This window comes from Papilio machaon, chromosome W, assembly GCF_912999745.1.
Source record: "Papilio machaon chromosome W, ilPapMach1.1, whole genome shotgun sequence".
NCBI classification, from domain to species: Eukaryota; Metazoa; Arthropoda; class Insecta; order Lepidoptera; family Papilionidae; genus Papilio; species Papilio machaon.
The window spans coordinates 6395954-6414318 of NC_060015.1; the positions used below are offsets into that span (position 1 = coordinate 6395954).

At 39.7% G+C, this 18365-nt stretch overlaps 2 protein-coding genes across 2 annotated transcripts; one reads left to right on the top strand and one right to left on the bottom strand.

The window, feature by feature from the left end:
• Positions 1-1187: 1187 nt before the first annotated feature.
• On the bottom strand, positions 1188-4731 carry LOC106718281 (retrovirus-related Pol polyprotein from transposon 412). The gene is made up of 3 exons (XM_045685553.1): positions 4638-4731; positions 3469-3711; positions 1188-2284 (listed from the first exon to the last, which is right to left on the bottom strand). Exons 1-3 carry the CDS (start codon positions 4729-4731, stop codon positions 1188-1190), a joined length of 1434 nt encoding a protein of 477 aa, XP_045541509.1.
• A 6077-nt stretch (positions 4732-10808) lies between these two features.
• On the top strand, positions 10809-12714 carry LOC123723010. Its single transcript, XM_045685554.1, has 3 exons — positions 10809-11228; positions 11461-12589; positions 12650-12714. The coding sequence occupies exons 1-3, from the start codon at positions 10809-10811 to the stop codon at positions 12712-12714; spliced, it is 1614 nt and encodes a 537-aa protein (XP_045541510.1).
• Positions 12715-18365: the final 5651 nt, after the last annotated feature.

An 18365-nucleotide genomic window follows, 5' to 3' on the forward strand; every position in this document is an offset into this window, starting at 1 on the left:
GAGAACCAATAGTTTGATGATGATACGCAGTAGAACTTAATTTTTCTATGTTTAGTAATTTACATACCTCTTCCATTGTTTCAGACATGAATTCTTTTCCACGATCGGTAGCAATAACTTTCGGAATCCCAAACCTTAAAATGAAATTATTAACAAAACATTTAGCAATACTTCCCGTTTCCTTATTTCTAAGAGGATAAGCCTCGACAAATTTACTTAATTCACATTGTATAGTTAATATATATTTGTTATCTTCTATATCTATATCTAACGGACCTACTATGTCCCGAAAAACTTTTTCTAAAGCGGAATTCGCTGTGGTCGTAATGACCATAGGTTCTTTAATATACCTAGAATGTTTCATTTTCTGACATTTTTCACACTTTCTAACATAATTCTTAACATCATTTTCTAAACCTGGCCAGTAAAATTTACGTCTTACATTATTAACCATTCTGCGAACCCCAGCATGACCGCTTGTGGGTAGCAGATGATAGTCATTCAAAATAAATTGTTTTTCCTCGTCATTATCTATTCTTTTTACTCCTCTCAAAATACAAATACGTGGACCGGTCCATTTGTCTCTGTTCTTTATCTCTTCTATAAGATTCTTTATAAATAAGATGTTATCTTCTTTTTTTATTATACAAATTTCTTTAATTTTTAACTTTTCACATATGTCCCTTAATTTTTCCACAAAAACGTCTCGCGTGTATTGTGCTTTAAAATCAAGGTTAATATATAATATATTTTTATTTTTTATAAATGCGAAACATTCAGATTCGACATCAATATTCTTTTTAATTTTTCTCAAATCCTCTCCATTTATTGAAATTAATTCAACAGTATTATTCGGTATCCTAAGTATTTCCACAACTCTTGGTTGATCGGGCCAATCGTTCGGGTTAATACTTGTGATATCGTTTGTTGTTCTATCATCCTCACGTTCATCTCCTCTTTCGGTCTCTTTTAGTATTTTAGCTTGCGCTCTTGTCATAACTCCCAATGTCCTTTCATTCATCAATTTCAAATCTTGCGAAGTTATACTTATCCGCGATAAAGCATCTGCTATAACGTTATCTTTCCCTTTAACATATACTACTTTAAAATCATATTCCTCTAGTGCTAACCGAAATTTTAAAAGTCTACTTGAAGGGTCTTTCATCCCAAACAAGTATATTAAAGGTTTATGGTCTGTCATGATAGTAAAAGTACGTCCATATAAGTATGGTCTGAAATATTTTACACTCCAAACTATAGCGAATAACTCTTTCTGTAATAGTCGGATAATTTAATTCAGCTTTATTCAAAGGTCTGCTAGTATATGCTACAACTCTCATGTTGTTATTACAAAGTACTGCACCTATGGCTGTTCCTGACGCGTCAGTTTGTAATATAAATTCTTTTGAAAAATCAGGGTATTGTAAAATAGGAGGATTAATTAAAGCATTTTTCAAAATATTAAATGATTTATCGCATTGCTCAGTCCATTCATATTTGACATTCTTTTTGCAAAGTTTGTTTAAACAATTCGTTATATCTGCAAAATTGTTAATAAATTTTCTATAGTAGTTACACATCGCGACAAAACGTCTTACTTCATCAACGTTTGTCGGTGTTGGATAATTTTGAATAGTTTTTATTTTGTCTAGATCTGGTTGTATTCCCTTAGAAGATATGGTATGACCTAAATATAATAATTCTGTTTTTAAGAATTGACACTTACTGGGATTTAATTTGAGATTGACTTTACGTAAGCGTTCGAAAATTTCTATCAAGTTTTTGTTATGCGATTCTAAATTTCTCCCGAAACAAATACAATCATCTAAATAAATAAAACAATTTACGTAGTTAAGACCTGACATAGCTACTGACATTACTCTAGAGAAAGCGCTGGGACTGATTTTTAATCCCATAGGAAGACGCTTCATTTGATATTGACCTGTACCAGTTGTAAACGATGTTATCGGTCTAGATTCAGGTTTTAATGAACATTGATAATAAGATTGACTAAGGTCTAAATGCGTGTAATAGATTGCACCTGAGAGTGAGTCTAATATTTCCGTGATGTTCGGTAATGGGAATTTATCATCCTGTATTACGTCATTTAACTTACGGTAGTCAATTACTAATCTCCACTTTTTATTGTTTTTATCGTCTGATTTTTTAGGTACTAATAGTATAGGACTGGACCACTCACTTTGTGATGGTTCTATAATATCTTCATCTAACATTTGTTTTATTTGTTTTTCTATTTCCGGTTTTAAACTACATATATGGTAATCTATACGGTTTTACATAAACTGGATTTACATTTTGTTTTAATTGAATTGATTGTTCACACAAGTTAGTAGTAGTAAGTTTATCGCCGGGTAAATGGAATATGTCAGCATATTTCGAACAAATACTCTGTATACTATTACGTTCGCTCGTACCTAAGTGATCAAGTTTCAAAGATTGCAACAATGTTTTTGCACGTGTAGAGTCCAAAGTACACTTATCGAAAGAACAAACATTATATTCGCTTAAAGGTAATAATTGAGGTTGAAAAAAAGGTATTGTTATTTCTTTGTCACTAGTGTTCATTAACCTGATAGGTATTACGTTATTTTTAGGTTTTACTATTAAACCAGCTAAAAATAAATTTTCTTGTAATTCTTTCTGCACAATCACACTGTCTTCTTTCACATCTGAAGTTAATTTTATGTAATGAATAGTTTCGCATCGTGACGGTATCGTTATATAACCTGTACATACTTTAGGCGAAGTGTATAATGGTATCTGACTTTGTTTTTCATTTGTTAAAATTAATATATTTTTCTCTAAATCGATAGTTGAATTAAAATTGTTTAGAAAATCTAATCCAATAATACCATCTGATTTACAAGGTAAATTTTCAAACAAATAAAACTTATGTTCATAACTAGTTCCGTCTAATGCTTGCAAAGTTAAATAAACATAACCTTCCGAGTATGTCTTACCACCTATACCGTTTATAACAATAGGGTCTCTATGTATCGGTATGTGTACCGATAAGGTATTACTGCGAATTGCTGATAACGACGCACCAGTGTCTATCAACCATGAATATTTTTGACTGTCTAAACTCAAATAAACATATTTTACGTTATCATCGCAAGTCAAAATATAGTTTTTAGGACCGAAAAAACTGATTTAATTTAGTAGTTTCATGTTCTGTCGGACTTTCGATTTGTGCCTGATACATATTACGCTGATTTCGATTATCATTACTACGGCTACCACGAAATCGATTTGAACTAAAATTGTTACGAAAACCTCTTGTTGGTCGGTGATAATAATGACCACAGTTATAATTATTATTTATGTACGCACCTTTCGTGTTATTGTTGATACTGTTATGGTTCCATCCGCGATGTGTATAACTTCCTCTTTGCATTCGGCCGCCTCTACCTCTATGAGAAAACCTGTTGTAGGGGACTTGGTTACCTTTTCTTTGTGCATTGAATATGTTGTAAGGAGACGAAGGCTGTCCAAGTTCCTCATCTTCAGCAGCACGCACTGCATCCTTCAGCTCAGAGTAGTCTCGAGCAGATATAATTGTACTTAGCCGCCTGTTGCGTAAACCATCTGCAAACTTTTTAATTGCAAGTTTTTCATTTATAGGTCTCAATATCTCACACGACTTTGGATTTCCGTCGCTCTGTGCGATAGTAAGGCCTACAAATAACTCTGACAATTTATCTCCGTATTCATGAATTGACATATTATTCTGAGATAAACTATTCAATTGGTTAAGTAGAGCAGTTGCTGATTTTTTAGTCAATAGAGAATTCTTAATATCTCGTACTAAAGTGTTTACGTCATTATATTCGCTTTTTAATTTTAATTTAGCAGTTTTAGTTAATCTTGTTTTTAACACAAAAGAAATTAATAAATTTTTCTGTGTATTATATACTAGACATTCATCGTACATTTCAATTCCATCAATAATTTTTTCAATAGTTTCCTCCGTATTGTCCATGACGGGGATCAAAGAAGTTGCCGTCTTTATATCAATCTATCCATTTTTATAATTTTATACTGTTCACAATTACTAACTTTATAATGCAAAATTTTATTATACACTAATTCAATACGTTGTTGTAACGTTCCTAAAACATAATTTGTTACTTCTATTCTAATATTTTGCTCATTAAAGTTACTAATAATGTCCTTATACGTTAAAAATAATTTTTGAGCTTCTAAAATCTTACCATGAACATTTTCTGAATATTTTAATCTCCTATTAGGGCCTAATTTTCTTAAATCAATTTGAATATCAGTTAACTTACTTAATACATATTCTAAATTCTGTTCCATATAGTTCTTAAATTAACACTTTAACACGAACGCTACACTTTTACTTCACTACACTTTTTCTTTTCTTCTGCACGTTGGTCAGGCTGCATCTCCACCATCGGTCGAATTAAATCGACCGGAAAGTCGTTGCCGCATTCTTCGAAAGTACTCGGCCTGCATGCGACCTTCCATCCAGTTACGCTCGCTTTTTCTCCAACACTTGCAACCCAAGTATATTGCACCCGCAAGGAAAATTACCAGGGCCACTGTTAATAATATATTATTGGTAATAATGTGTTTTTCTATTTCTGACGTACCAGCGTTGTTAGATCCTGCTGCGTTTTGAGTGATTATCACCTCTTTATCTTCTTCCTTCGAGTAACTTTTACCCGTTCGGCAAGAAGATAGCATAAAGTCCTCTTAATGTTAACATTATTCAAGATCTGATATCAGAAATGATAACCAAAAAGTCAACATAAAGTTAACATAAAGCTCTCTTATGAGCCATCTAGTGCCATCTTTTAGAGATCATTAAAAAGATATCAGAAAGATAACATTTTCTAGAGATCATAAAGTTAACGTTTTTATGTTAAAATTAAGAGGCTAGTGTAAAATTAAAATTGACATGGAAAATAGGTTTAATTATTGTTTATTTGATAACACAATGAATAGTAACGATATTACATACCAATATAAATAATCTTATTATTAAAATTACAAATACTTTTACGGCTCAAGTAATGATATAGGAGTTTTAAATGTTGGTGGTGGTTGCTGATCCTTTTGGCTCACGTACGTGGCAGGTGGCATTGGTATATTATTTATTCCGCTATCTGAAAATAAAGTGTTTTATTAATAAGGAACAAAATAATTATATATAATTGAACAACTTTATTTGTTACATACCTCATCATACATACCATACCATGTTACATACCATATCAGCTCGAATAATTAGTAAGGTAGGATTTTTTGTTTTCGGCCACTTGAAAGTTCGAGATTCTGAATCTACCCATGATGCAGCTACGATTGCAGACGTTTTATCCCAAAAAACTACGAAATACATCTTGTGTTGAATCCTAAAAAAAATATCAAATCAGAAATTGAAAATATTCATTAAATTTTAGCGCATTCTAAATTTTATCAGACACTTTTACAAAGACGATGCTGATAAGTTTTTTTTTTATTATGTATGAATTAAATGAACAAAATTGTATACAAATGTTTAAAGTTAGAAATATTTTAAAAAGTAAAATATTTAAACTGCTTTTAATTAAAATAGCGACGAGCATCGTCTTACAACAATTTTGAATTATTTAATTAGTTATAAAATATGAAAAAATGTGTTTATAACCTATATTCATACTTACAAGTTTATTTGTTCGGCAATTAAATTCTTGATAACTAACTGAATAAGAAGAATCACAAATACTATTAATTATATTTTCAACCAGTATGTTAAGTCAAAAATATTACGTTTATGTTGTAATAATTGAATAAAAACACTTAGCAATGTTGAACGAATTACGATGCAATTCACGCTTGTCAACAATCACTCTTTAATGGATGAGTGAGAGGTCCGTATAGAACAAAATGGCCGCTGTTGGTTTTTAAAAGTTTTATTAACAAAAAAATATGTTCTCGAAAAGTCATCATTTAGTTATCATTGAGATTGCTTTAAAATGACATCGGCAAAAAGTTATCGAAAAGACAACATTTTGCTGAGCTCTTTTGTCAACATGTTTCAGACAACATTATGTCATCTTTCTGACTTTTATGCCGAACGGGTACCCATGTTGTTTGTATGCTTCAGTAATTTAATTTTAATTAAATCGTTATAACTTCATATAAGTGGCACCGAGGCACACAGGAATGTGCACCGTGCGCACATATCGGCTATCCGACACTCGTCCACGTCACGGCATGGCAGGGTCGCCATGAGGTGTGGAGTGCGGGGAGGCGCGAAATAACGAACACGTCTGCTTTGGATAACGCTCTAATTTAATGTGTAATAAAACTAACACTAGCTTACATACTTAAAGAAATATGACGTTCCCCCACCTCAGTTGGATGGTTCACGCCAAATCATAGGAGCTTTGTACTTAAAAGTGGGTCTTTTTTTGTTTGCCCACAGTCGCAAAGATTCAACACAATTTTTGCATACCAAACTTGTTATCCAAGGTTTGGCATTTGACGGCAATGGAAACCAAAAGTAGTCGAAGTATGCCTTTTTCACAAAGTCCGACACATTTAAACGAAATTTTTGGAACATATATTCTCCACAAATAACACAAAAACAATCAGGATTATTAAACACGTCCTTCTTGAGGAAGACATAATAAAATTTATAAAGGAACTAGTTAAGTTACACCGCTATAGATAGAAACTACCGACTACTTATGTAAATTCAAGCCGGTACCTGTATCTCACTAACTAGAGCTGCTACAAAAAATCTGAGGATAGATTTGAAATCAGCGCACCCAAATTAGTAAACAACAGTAGAAACACTTCATGCAACAAAAAAAAAGTTTGATTTTGTTGTCCTGTGTTATCTATGTCCAATTATAAAATTAAGCCTACTAACATTTTATAATAAATTCATCCATAGTGAAATTTTGATATTACAGTTATAATAATAATAATAATAATAAAAAATGACAGCGGCCGTCACCGAAAAAGTAACTGAATTTTTAATGTAAAATTTTATAATTTGATTTAAATACAATATACCGGAAAACAAATACAGGAACATTTTCAAAAAGGATTTAAATCATTTGGGAACTATATAAAGCAATACTAAAAGCGTGCAACATCAAAAAACTTGTAAAAACCGAATCATATGTATGACACATAACATGTCAAAAGAGAATATATTGTTAGATATTTGATGCAAAAGTATTTTAAAAGAAGTAAATTAACAGCGAAATAGTGAATTTAACTCTACTTTTAAATAATCCTCGCAATAGTATCCTCAAACCGAACGTAAATAAACAAAAATGTCAGACGTTCCGCAATGACGGATGGAAAGAGACTGCCTCGAGCAGCAGCGCACGCTTCCTTATAAAACCTTTTGTGTGGCTACCCTCAACAGTCCTAACACGGCCTCTCCTGACATGAGACCGTCCTCGGGCTCGTTCTTCCAGCATCTTCAACACTGGAATTTGTCTGTAACAATGGCATGGGGTCTTTCGATACCAGCTCGTTGGCAGGCGCGATGCGGGCGCGCTGCTCGTCGTCAGGCGCTGCACTGGCGCGCTGCTCGTCATTAGGCGATGCTGTGGCGCGCTGCTTGTAGTCAGGCGCGGCTGTGGCGCGCTGCTTGTAGTCAGGCACCGCTCAGGTGCGCTGATTGTAGACAGGCACCGCTCAGGTGCGCTGATTGTAGACAGGCACCGCTCAGGTGCGCTGATTGTAGACAGGCACCGCTCAGGTGCGCTGATTGTAGACAGGCACCGCTCAGGTGCGCTGATTGTAGACAGGCACCGCTCAGGTGCGCTGATTGTAGACAGGCACCGCTCAGGTGCGCTGATTGTAGACAGGCACCGCTCAGGTGCGCTGATTGTAGACAGGCACCGCTCAGGTGCGCTGATTGTAGACAGGCACCGCTCAGGTGCGCTGATTGTAGACAGGCACCGCTCAGGTGCGCTGATTGTAGACAGGCACTACTCAGGCGCGTGTTTCAGGGACCACACTGCCACAGGCCTTACAGATTAAACTTGCCTCAGTGTATTTATTGGGTTACAGTGATCCAGTAGCATCTACATCGGATCATTACATAACACCGATCTAGTAACATCTACATCGGATCATCAAACAACACCGATCCAGTAACAACTACATCGGATCATATGATAAACAATTACTGTTATAAATCATATCAACATGACATCGAAGTAACCGGTGGAAATACTTTCAAAGAACGCTGTACACGTCTCGGGACATCATTCTTCTCACCATGGTACAATGTAGGACAAGCGTCCCGCAGTCCGTTGCCGATAGGAGCGTCCCGCAGTTTGTCAGTCCTGAAGATACCCTAGAAGCATCATCTCCTGATACAAAAACGTCTCACACTCATAAAGGGCATCAATGGCTATTACGACATAATGACATCCATCTGACTCAGGCAAAGGCTTTTAATCTTATCACGACTCGGCCTTACCTGACCCTCACAAATGAACTGACCGAGGTATTCAATTTCAGTCTTAAGTAAAGAACACATTTTTACATTAATTAAAAAGTCAGATGTTGTCTTATTTGGCATCAAAATTTGAAATATAAAAATATTCGTTCGATCTTACCGCAGTACAAATTGAATAGATCGTGTCCACGATCCCGTCTGCTGTGAAATACACAGACAGCGCGTTCGCCTCACTACCCACATATTCCCATGCATGGCTTGGTCCACGCTACCCATGTTTCGCGAACACTGGCACGACTTTGATATCGACTCAACTTACTACTACTACTACGATTATTATGATCACGGTAACGATCTGACATTTTTCTCTTTGCATTTATTTTCACAAAAATACAAGCACAAACACAGAGTGAGCAAAGTGGATAGAATCACGCGAATCCTATCCCACTTCTGATGTTAGATATTTGATGCAAAAGTATTTTAAAAGAAGTAAATTAACAGCGAAATAGTGAATTTAACTCTACTTTTAAATAATCCTCGCAATAGTATCCTCAAATCGAACGTAAATAAACAAAAATGTCAGACGTTCTGCAATGACGGATGGAAAGAGACTGCCTCGAGCAGCAGCGCACGCTTCCTTATAAAACCTTTTGAGTGACTACCCTCAACAGTCCTAACAATATCAATATTTATAACAAAAAACCATAGAATGAAGATACAGGAACCATAATTCAGAGGACAAAATTGAGCCGCGTCGGAGATGCGCACGTCTAAGACCTGCGTCGCTCACCTCGCTGGGCCTAATACCATCAACGTCGGATGAAGATGAGTCCCCGACCGCTAGTGAGGAGGAGCCAGCGCCGTCCACCCCGCCACGAAGACCTGTGCGGGGCCGTGGACGGCCACCGTCGGCACGCTCAGGGCCTGCGGGACGCATCCCGCACCTGGCCCCCGCCACCGGTGGTGTAGTGCGCCGCATGAGATGGACTTCAGAACTAAGCGAGAGTGTCATGCGCGCGTATTACCAGGGGACAGAGCTGGAAACAAACCTCACAGCGTATCGTGGTAGGATGTTGTCTCTGTTTCAGGTCCTTCGACCGAATACTCGTTCTTGACCGTCTACACACTGAAATACGTTCTAGCCTTAGGGACACGGAGTCTACACCTACGGTGCCGCTAGACGTTGACTGTGTAGCCAGTCGGCCACCGACGCCAATAGCACCGTTAAACGTAGGCACAAGTGATGCTATAGCTGCGAACGTAAGTAGCCAGGATAATGAGCATATGAGGAGAACTTTGGAGGAGGCCATTAAGGAATTTAAAGATGTCCCTATTTTATTTTTTATTTTTATTTATTTAGGGTTGCCAACAAAATATGTTACATACAGTTATACATAATCTAAAACATAAGTTTCATCTAAGCGTAATCTTAAACATATTTCAATTACAGGCAAACACAGCATTCATGTAATCAAAGAGAGTACCACAAAAACAAAACTATAAATAACATTATACTTATACACATCTAAAGAGATCCAAAACAAAGTGCAGTGACAATCAGAAAAAAAATATAATTCAGTAACATGTAATGAAATATAAGCAAACAGAATAAAATGTATATATTACTTAACCGGTTTTAAGGAAACAGTTGCATTAAGTTTTTTAAGAAAGGATGACACTGAATCAAAGAAAATGTCTATATCCGATAACTTATTAATCGTTTCATTAAATTCACGTGAAATTCTATTGATAGGTCCCTACATTAAGTAGATCGCGGTTACCGCATTTGCCTATCCATAAGGGTAGTTTGGCTATTGTAAATCAAATGAACGCACTACTAGCGCCGTATTTTGATGCTAGTAGTAGCTTAGCAGAAACACACTCTATTCTGTATTGCGGGGTTGTCGCAGTGTGTCGTATGGTAGGTGTCAAATTTAATATCAAAAATACCCAAACCGTACCACACACCTATAGCACACCAGCCTGGCAAGCCAGAATTGAACTTTATGCGTTTTGTGACCCAGGCATTTTCCGGGACTAATATTAGTCCTAATAATTACATACTTAGGGTCACGGAACGCATAGACTTTTATAAGCAGAAGATCTGCGCTTAGGCGAACCGCATACGCAGGTATAAAAAACGAGCGGACAGATTTATTCTTAATCGTCGCTTCCAAAGTGATCAAAAGGGTGTTTATAGAGGCTGGGAGCAACCTAGTGAAAGTATGAATGACAGGCAACTCCCAAATCCCAAGACGATTTAAATAATTTTTGGCGTGGAATATGGTCGGTGTCTGTCAATCATACAGAATCAGACTGGGTTGAAGCTGTCGGGCAGGGATGTGAACAGATGCCAGTTATGGATCCTGTTACAATAGAACCTTGTGATGTGAGTTGTGCAATCCGTTCGGCTCATAACTGGAAAAGTCCTGGGCCCGATGGATTGCCCAATTTCTGGATCAAATGGTTCAAGAGTTCGCATTTCTGTCTGGCAGCTCAATTCCAGGCTGCCATCGACCTGGGTAGTCTCCCAACCTTTATGACCACAGGGGTCACCCACCTTTTGTTCAAATCCGGTTGTACCACGGAAGCTAAGAACTATAGACCCATTACTTGTTTACCAACATTATATAAGTTGCTTACGTCCATTTTGAGCTCAAAATTAACAAAGCATCTCAAAGATCTTTTGGCCAAAACTCAAAATGGATGTAGACCTGGGTCCCGTGGTACGAAGGAACTACTCCTCATAGATATGACCATCAACCAACAGGTCCGTCGAAATAGCAAAAACCTCTGCACTGCCTGGGTCGATTATAAAAAAGGCCTATGACTCGGTGCCGCACTCGTGGTTGAGGAGAGTACTAGAGCTATACAAAGTTGATGTAACTCTATGTACTTTCCTCAGTTCATGTATGCGGCAGTGGGTTACTAGACTCTCTTTACCTGGGAGTGCAGCGCCTATTTCGAACGGACTTATAAAGATTGAGCGGGGGATTTTCCAGGGTGACAGCTTGAGTCCGCTGTGGTTCTGCCTGGCCTTGAATCCTTTAAGCACATTGCTAAACGAATCAAGGCTGGGCTTTCAGCTTCGTAGAGGGGGTGCAGTCATATCTCATCTTCTATACATGGATGACCTCAAGCTTTTCGCATCGAAAAAGACCGACCTAGTGGAACTGCTCAAAATAACTGAAAAGTTCAGTAGTTCCATCGAGATGGAGTTTGGTGTCGAAAAGTGTGCGGTCATGTATGTACAGCGAGGGAGAGTTGCAAGCTCTGATGGGCTACAACTCACCGAAAGTATGTCCTTCAGATCCCTCTCCGAAGGTGAGACCTACAAGTACCTTGGTATATCACGGTCGTTGGGTATTGTTGATGAGGATGTAAAACATCTGATAAAAGCACGATTCTTTGGTCGCCTGAGAAAAGTCCTAAATAGTCTTCTATCAGGTGGTAACAAGTTTCGCGCTTTTAACAGCTGGGTTATGCCCTCGTTAACTTACTCCTTTGGTATACTAAGGTGGACTCAAACAGAGCTGGATATCTTGGACCGAAGGGTCCGTTGCATGCTGACCACACATCGGATGCATCACCTACGATCGTCGGTTATGAGATTGTATATCCCACGGAAATGTGGTGGCCGAGGCCTCCTTAATGCTAAGGACATGCATAACCGTGAGGTATACAATCTACGGGAGTATTTCCTGAAAATCGATGAGGAAATACATCGAGATGTGGTGTCGGTAGATAAGGGGCTCACCCCGCTCTCTCTTAATAACGAGAACTGGCGTAAACACTCAGTGTTGAGCACCTCCGAGCGTTTAGATATATGGAAGAGCAAGGAGTTACACGGCAGGTTTTATCGGGCTCTGCATGGGCCTGATGTAGACCTGCCTGCCTCTGTGAACTGGCAACGTTTCGGCGACCTCTTTGGGGAAACCGAGGGCTTTGTCTGTGCAATTATGGACGAAGTTATCAAGACGAACAACTACCGGAAATACATTATGAGGGACGGCACGCTAGATGTCTGTCGTTTGTGCCACTGCCCCGGCGAGTCCCTCAGACATGTCACTTCCGGTTGTTCTCGCCTTGCTAACTCCGAGTACTTGCACAGACACAATAGTCCAAGAGCCCGTGAGTGCCAGACCTTCGTAATTTTATAAAAGCTGAAAAATTTTCTATGTGTGTCCCTAGTACAGGTAAGAATGATCCCCACCCATGAAGCTGAGGCAGCGGTGGCTTTGGTAGGTAACAGGTAATAAAGGTGTATAAAATTCCATCTCAAATTTATCATAATATAAAACTCAATTTTTTTATATTTGATTCATAATAATATCAAAAGTCGCGTTGCTCATTGCCAGACAGTTAGTATGGTGGCAACCCTCTGCCGGACACCCTTAAACTAGTATAATTTATAATTATACTTACGTTATTTTATAAAACCTAAATTTTATATATAATTTTTTGGGGGCCTATTAATCTATGTTTACATAAAAGCCGGACAGTTTCGACGGTTCTATCATCTTGCCAGACGCATTCAAAGTGAGCAGTAGTTCGGAGAGCAAGTGAGCAAGGAGCGTATACAGTAACTAGTGCGAGTGAGACAGAGCGCTTGGTCTATTTCGGCCCTTCACTGCGCATACACTGTTATTAAGTTCAAATTGTGCAGTTTATTTTTTTTTATCAAGAAATCTCATTAAATAAATTTTTACAGTTTGAATAACAAATATTCAAAACATTACTCAGTAAAATTGTTCTAATACAACTTCAATCATATCGAAACTCTAATAATTTTATTTATATTACATATTTTCAATTCTATCAAACTTGTAAAGCCAATGAATTAAAGTAAATCAAATTTTATTGTTTATTATATCAAAGGGCAATTTTTTTTAATAAAAAAATTACAGAGAAATACATTTATTTTGATTAAATCTTTAAACATGTTCATCATTGATAATGCCACTCCTTTTTGCTAGGCGTTGCTTTTTATGAAGATGACTTATTATTAAAATCAACTCGGCATTCGGTATGATAATAGATTTTTGAGCCAGAAAAATTATCTAATTTATTAGAAAAATATGTAAACGCTTTATGACTTTCAATATTAGGTTTGACACTATCTTTAAATTGCTGAACATCAGCTGCATGAAGCGGAAGCATTCTCGATCGCACTTTTTTCTTCATTTTATTACAAAATATACAAATAACTTCGTTATCATTTTTACCAGCAATATTATCGGTCGAAATATTAACATATTGAGTTACAAAATTATTATCACTAACTTCTGGTTCAAAAACGTCAGAAATATCTTGAAGAGTTGCAGATTGTAAATCTATTGATTCACAAATTGGAGCTGGCTGAGATGTCGTGGGAGATTCTGTGGATACAGACTGTAAATGAGATTCATTTTCAGATGTCGAAGGTTGTTTTTCTGTGTACTGTAGGGTGGCCCAAAAAAATAAAATTTTTGTTTTTTTCGATTCTCGTGTGAAAATATGTGAGTTTACTATGTTTTAAGAACCTCCACCAAAGGACAGGTTAAAAAAAAATCTTAAAAGGTCGCTCAGAATTTTTGAAAAATTCCAAAATTGCCGAAAATCAGATTTTTTTTGTTCTAATTTTTTTTTTCTCGTCATGTCATCTTTTTAAGTGTAAAATAATATAAAGATTCTGAAAAATTGACGTCAAAATTTTATTTTCTAAAGGTCGCTCCGAATTTTTATAAATTTCTCTTTTAAAAAGATATAAAGTATTTACCTTGGAACGTATCGAGGCCGCTGCGGCGCAGTCACCGCGTGCTGTCGCTGTCCGCGCGCGACAGCGCCGCCCACCTACACCTGGGCCCTGCCCCCTCCACCCGACGCTGTCTTATGCACGCCCACTTCTCGTTAGTTGTTTCTATATAATAACGTACAACAAGGTTGTTTGCTAACCGACTTATTAATTTTGCTAAAAATTCTTTGATTCTCTCGTTCAACAGAAGCGACATCTTGGATTGCACTACGGGTACCATGGAGCGACTCGTGGAGGAGTTCCGGGTGCAGGCTTCAGTGTTGCTGACGCCCGTGCGGGATTCCGAGGCGAGAGATTGGCGCGTGCGCACGTGCGCTGACCACGTATACGTGTCGCTGAACGTGCCGCACGTCTACACTTTGCAGGCGCTGGCCAACGACTGGCAACACGCATACGATCAGGTACACGTCATGTGTGGTAGCTGGAACGATGTTTAAATAAAATGTCTTTAGTTAAACATATGTTAGACGGGTAAGCTCTTAATAATTACTTTAAAAAAATTGGTTCTTAATTGTTGATTACCATTTAATAAGAGCGTCGGTAGCTCAGGCGTTAAGCACTTGACTTGCAATTTGTAAGTCCTGTAATTTTGTAATTCGAATCCCGACATGTACCAATGTGTTTTTCGATTTATATATGTACATTTATCCGACGTTCTTACGGTGAAGGAAAACATCGTGATGCTGCCTGCACGTATCTGAGAAGAAATTCAATGATATGTGTGAAGTCAACCAACTCGCACTTGGCCAGCGTGGTTGACTATTGCCTAGTCACCCCTAACTTGGGGTAGGCTCCAAGCCCCTCCCCGTAGGAGTCGCCAGATCTCCTTTCGGGCGCGTCCCCAGGTGGCGGATAGGGGAACGCCACCCTAATATGGGTGGTATCGGATATCCGACGCGGAACAAAACTGGCTGGGTTTGGGGCGTACCCTCGGTTCCTTTAGGAACTGAGAAACGGCCAAAGGTGGGGACCTGCGAGTCGGGTTTCAGGTTGCTCCCTGATTCCTTCTAATAGAGAAGAAACGTGGGATGTGATTAGCGCGGTGATGTGTCAAGTGCACTCGACTTCAGTCGACACCGGGCAACCCGTAGGCAACGGAATCGGGGGCTCTGCAGAAGTTCTAAAGAGCTACGAGGAAGACAACCTCTATAAAAAATAACCCCAATCCTAAGGTCTCGCGTGCTGATAGGATGAATGGCTGGGGGGGAACCTGGTCGCTAGCGCTAATTGGGACCACACCCATTAAAGGAAAACCAAAATGAATGTAGAGTTGAAAGATAATCTACCCCAGGGTGGTACCGGCGATACCGGAGAATCCACCCCCGGGCCTTGCCTGGGCAGCCCCAACGTATCTGGGGGGGGCACTGCTCTACTTCGCGACAATGCAATTGTGCCGGCCGCGGGTCCATCTGGTGACCAAATAGCGATGTTGTGGAAAGGTAAAGTACCAACACGGAATAGACGAGGGCGAAGCGTTCGCCCTTACACGACGACAGGAGGTCGGGTAGGTGAGAGTGAAAGTGAGGCATCAGACGCCTCGTTCATGTCAACCGCCACGACAACTACAGATAAAGCGAAAAAGATTTCTAAGCCAGCACGGGGAAAAAGACGTCTGTCTAAGACAGTTTGTTCAACCGACAGCGAGACACCTACCGCTCAACCGGCTAAGGTGCAGGCAACCCAAGCGAACGAGATGAGACAACAGTTTCTTTTACCAAAACCTATCGAGGGAGATAAAACAGACGAGGAAGACATGGAAGACACGGCGCGAGAGGCTGCAGAAAGACGCGCAGCCATCAACGTGGCTCCCGGTGTACCATGTGATGATCGCACAGCTGCGGCGTTAAGCGATCAGGTACTTACCGACATCGGGGTGATCATGCAGGTGGCTAATAAGTCAAAAAATCTAAAAGGGACATTTGTACGGGCACTAAAAGACGCAGCTATGTCCATCAAAATTGCAGTTGACACACTACATCTCAGAACATCAAGTGAAGAAACAGCCAAACTACAAGAAGAAAACACTCGTTTGCAGGGTGTAATCCAAGATCTTAAGAAAGATATGGCGGAGTTGCGTAAAGAGGTGGAGCAGATAAACAGAAGGTCGACTCCTACACCCATTAATGACACTGATACGTCGCAGGGAGAAGCCAGCGTCGTTATGCGCCAGGTCGGGAGGATGATAGATGCGAGGTTCGAAGCATTGGAGGAGAGACTCCTGCCAGCGAGGCGCATTCGTCCTCCCTTAGCTTCTGATAAGCGCAGTGAGTCAGGGCTGGTGACGGCTGGTGGCAGCAACCTGCAAGAAGAAAACTCAAAACGAACTAGTTCCCAACATGTCGAGCCCGAAAAAGTCAGTGAAAGTTGGGCCACTGTGGTGAGACGTAAAAGCCGAGACAAAAAGAAGAATAACAATGTAGGACTCCAAACCTCATCTGCGGGCAACAGTGGTTTAAGATCAGTGGAGAATAGTCGTTATCGGCAACCTAGACTTCGTACACCTAAATCCGCGGCTGTAGTAATTTATCTCCAGCCCGGAGCTGAAGACCGAGGCATCACTTATGCTTAAGTGCTAAAAGAAAATGTTGAAACACTCTCTGACCATCTTTACATCAGGTTCGACATCTCTGATAGCTCAGAAGTCTCCATCACAAACTATACGCGAAGACATAATACTCTGACGTCTACTAGAAGGTGGTCTGTAAAAGGATATAATAAAGTTGCGCTGGAGGAAGCATCCATAGTTCAAGCGTGGTTGGACCCTCCACCTGGAAATACTGACGTTGAACAAGAAGCGAATTGGTTTGCATTTGGCATGGCCCAAGTATGCAACGCCGGTATGCGCAAGATTTCTCAGTGTTGACGTCCGAAACGTCAAGTATATTGGTGGTCTTTATACATAGCTAATCTGCGGAAGCAATGTGTGGTAGCTAGGCGACGGTATGCTAGGTATCGTAGAAGACTACACCGCGACGTTAATTTGGAAGTCCAGCTATACGCAGAGTATAAAGAGCGCACCAAAGCCCTCAGGCAGGCCATCAAAGAGGCAAAGATTCGATCGCGGGAGGAACTGCTAGAGAAGCTTAACCGTGACCCTTGGGGACGCCAATATAAAACTGTAAGGGGGAAAATTCGACCGTGGGCGCGACCGCTTACAGAAACCCTGCAACCTTGTGTTTTGGAAAACGTCTTGGCTACATTATTTCCCGGTCAAAGTGAACACTCACCACCACCACCGTTAACGGAGTCTTCCCATGACGTGCAACTAGTAGTAGAAAAGACCTCACAAATGGAACTCGATAGCGTAATTTCTAAACTACGAACTAAAAATAAAGCTCCGGGGCCTGACGGAGTACCTAGTTGTGTTTGGGTTATAGCCCTTGACGCTTTGGGAGACCGGTTACGTAGGCTATTTGACGTCTGTCTTGAGACGGGCCAGTTCCCATCCAAATGGAAGACTGGAAGACTCGTCCTCATCAGGAAAGAAGGACGTTCTGAAGACTCACCCACCGCTTTTCGCCCAATTGTCTTGCTAGATGAAGTCGGTAAAATTTTTGAGCAGGTCATTGCCCATCGGATCATGGAACATCTCGGTTCGGTGGGACCCGACCTATCGGACCAACAGTATGGCTTCCGAGTGGGTCGTTCGACGATAGAAGCTATCATGCGAGTTAAGGCCTACTCGGACGAGGCAATAGCGAGGGGTGAGGTGCTTTTAGCAGTGTCTTTAGACATCGTAAATGCATTTAAGCCTTGGTCGTGCATTAGGGAAGCACTAATGTTCCACAGGTTGCCCCTCTATTTAAGACGGATAGTTGCTGATTATCTTTCTGGCAGGTATATTTCGTACACTGGACACACAGGCGATATGGTGAGAAGAGAAGTGTCACGGGGTGTTCCGCAAGGCTCCGTTCTTGGCCCTCTATTGTGGAACATAGGATATGATTGGGTTTTGCGCGGCAACCTGCCCCCTGGTGTGAACTTAGTTTGTTACGCAGATGACACGCTTGTTACAGCTCGAGCAAGTAACTTCGAAGACGCAGTCCGTCTCGCGTCCATATCCGTTGAGCAGGTGGTTAGCAGAATAAGATTTCTGGGTCTCAACGTGGCACT